Source organism: Guillardia theta (assembly GCF_000315625.1).
Source record: "Guillardia theta CCMP2712 unplaced genomic scaffold GUITHscaffold_21, whole genome shotgun sequence".
In the NCBI taxonomy this organism is placed as follows: Eukaryota; class Cryptophyceae; order Pyrenomonadales; family Geminigeraceae; genus Guillardia; species Guillardia theta.
Genome location: NW_005434653.1, coordinates 297648 through 300464, shown reverse-complemented (window position 1 = coordinate 300464; position 2817 = coordinate 297648). Strand labels below are relative to the sequence as shown.

General features: G+C 54.9%; 1 protein-coding gene across 1 annotated transcript in view; it reads left to right on the top strand.

Moving 5' to 3' along the window:
* Positions 1-143: 143 nt before the first annotated feature.
* The window catches only part of GUITHDRAFT_162381 (hypothetical protein), a gene marked incomplete at its 5' end in the record, with an annotated part of 3299 nt that continues 625 nt past the window's right edge, over positions 144-2817 (top strand). Inside the window, 11 exons of the mRNA XM_005835426.1 lie at positions 144-209; positions 258-299; positions 388-506; positions 856-937; positions 1157-1240; positions 1377-1454; positions 1576-1724; positions 1951-2026; positions 2141-2179; positions 2280-2361; positions 2645-2702. Of these exons, the coding sequence (XP_005835483.1) occupies positions 144-209; positions 258-299; positions 388-506; positions 856-937; positions 1157-1240; positions 1377-1454; positions 1576-1724; positions 1951-2026; positions 2141-2179; positions 2280-2361; positions 2645-2702 (875 nt within the window). The remainder of the gene's footprint in view (positions 210-257; positions 300-387; positions 507-855; positions 938-1156; positions 1241-1376; positions 1455-1575; positions 1725-1950; positions 2027-2140; positions 2180-2279; positions 2362-2644; positions 2703-2817) is intronic.

Sequence of the window (2817 nt, the reverse complement as noted above, 5' to 3'; positions counted from 1 at the left end):
GTAACCTACTTCCTCCCTCCTCCTCCTCCTCCTCCTCCTCCTCCTCCTCCTCCTCCTCCTCCTCCTCCTCTTCCTTCCCTCTCTTTCCCTCCCTTCACCATCCCCTGTCATTTTCTACTCGCTCAAGCCCCCCTCAGGTCGTCATGGCACTTTCCGTCCTCCCTCCAGTCATCGCCGACATCTCCAACGCCATCAACTCGGCACAGACTGTGAGTTGACAGACGATTGACTTCTTTCTTTCTCACCAAAGTCCTCAGGTTCTGGAGCTGATTGATCGCGAGCCGGCGGTGAACAGCAAAGTAAGAGGAGAGGAGAAGGGAGGAGAGAGGGGAGGGAGCGGAGCGGAGGACAGGGAAGAGGATGTGACGGTACTGACGAGAAGAACAGGGGGGGTTGACGCTTCCTCAATGCGAGGGCAAGATTGAGCTAAAGGACGTCACCTTCGCTTACTCTTCTCATCCGGATGTTCCTGTCCTTGAACGTGTCAACTTCGTCGCAGACGCTAAGTGAGATCCCTCAAGACATCTCATCCCGCCTTGACCGTGTTTCCATCCATGCTCCCTCCTCCTCCTTCCTCTCCTGCTTCTCCTCCTCCTCTTCCTCCACCTCCTCCTCCTCCTCGTCTTCCTCCTCTCTCTCTCCCTCTCTCCCTCTCCCCCCACCCTCCCACTACCACCACCACCACCTTCCCTTCCTTCCCTAGCCCCTGCCCTCTCCCAGCAGTTTCTACCTACCCGTATACCTCCTTCTAACTTTTCCCTCGCTATGCTCCTCGCCTCTCTCTCTCACTTCTCTCATCCCTCCCTGTCCTCCCTCCTACTTTGTCTTCTCCTCCTCTCTCACCTTCCCTTGCAGGTCTCACGTCGCCATCTTGGGCAACAAGAGGAGCGGGAAGTCGACGCTGATCGCTCTGATCGAACGGTTCTTCGACGCCCAGGTATGATGAATTTCTCCTTCCCTCCTCACCCTCGTCTACGTGTACCAACTCATCTCTCCCCTCCACTTCCGTGTTCCTCCTCCCTCCTCTTTCCACTTGCTCCCATTCCCTCCTTCTCCCCTCCATCATTCTTCTTCTAGCGTCTCTGTCTTCTCGAATCTTCGGTTTCTTGCTCTTGTTTTCTTTTCTCTCTCTCTCTACCTTTGACAAGTCACGCAGGAGGGTCTCGTCCTGCTGGACGATACGGACATCAGCACGTTCGATCCTGTTTGGCTTCACCATCAGATTGCCTTCCTCCCTCAGGTACTTCCCTCCTCCTCCACCATTACCACCACCTCCTCCTCCTCCTCCTCCTCCACCACCACCACCACCACCACCACCACCACCACCACCTCCCACCCCTTCCTTCGGCTTGTCTCACTTTGTCCTTCTCTTGCAGGACCCTGTGATGTTCTCCGCGAGCGTCAAGGACAACATTTGCTTTGGGCAGCATCTGACACAAGAGAAGATTGAGGATGTGAGTCGATGATGACGATAATGATGATTACGATGACGATGATGATGATGATGATGATGATGATGATGATGATGATGATGATGACGATGATGATGACGATGATGATGATAATGATCCTCAGGCGGCCAAAGTCGCGAAGTTGCACCAGCCGATTCTCAGACTACCGGACGCGTACGACACACTGGTGGAGAGCAGCGAAGAGAAGGGCGAGAGGAGGAGGAGAGACGTGCAGCTCTCGCAAATGATGCAGCACAAGATCGCGATTGCTCGGTGAGAAGAGTGAGATTGGAAGGAAGCAAAGCATGGAAGGGAGAAGGAGGAGGAGGAGGAGGAGGAGGAGGAGAGGGGCAAGGGGCAAGGGGCAGGGACCCGTGATACGGGGACAAGGCACACAAGGAACTTGAAGATGAGGAGGAAGAATGAGGATAGGAGGACTCGGTAGCGAAGAGGCCAAGGAAGAAGATGTTGAAGTCCTTGTGACATCTGTGCATTTCAGAGCTGTTGCAAAGGATTGCTCCATCTGGCTGATCGACGACTTTGGCTCCTCTCTGCCAGAATCTTCTCGCGCAGAGGTTCTTTGCTACTTACCCTTCCCTCCTCTCCTCCTCCTCCTTTGCTCTCATCGCCCTCCTCCTCGCTCCTCCCTCCTCCCTCCTCTGCAGCAGAGGCATTGATCTTGTTCTCAGCTCTACGAGATTCTGCAAGAGATTATTCCGGGGAAGACGGTCAGTTTCTTGTCTATTCCTCCCTTCCCCCCATTCCCTCTACACCATCGTCCTCCTCCCTCTCCTCCTTTTCTCTCAGCATTCCATGACGACCTTGCAGGTTATCTCTACCTCCTCCTCTCCTCTCCTCTGGGGTCAGGCGGCCAACAAGGTCGGCGTTCTCGTGCATGGAAGGATCGAAGGTAGTTGACATTTCGTCGTCCCTTCATCATCCCCTCACACGGCTAGTCTCGTCCTCTTCCCTTCCTCGCTCCCCCGACTGTATGCTTTCCAATCCTGTTTCCCCCTCTCCTCTCCTCCCCTCTCCTCTCCTCCCCTCTCCTCTCCTCCCCTCTCCTCCCCTCTCCTCTCCTCTCCTCTCGTGCTCCTGCTCCTGCTCCTGCTCCTGCGTCATCTCCTCTCCTCTCTTCTCTTCTCTCCTCTCCTCTTCCTTACCCTACTAAAATTTTCTGATTGCACGAACAGAGTGGGGGGAGCCGAACGAGCTCAGAATGCGGCAGGGCTTGTACAGCTCGCTTATGCGGTGAGTGCAATAGGAAGCACACGAGGATGAAGGATGGTAAGTGGGATCCGAAGTAGACGAGGGGAGGATGAGGAGGAGGAGCAGTAGCCTCTGTTTTTTCGTTGCGTTTCGCGTT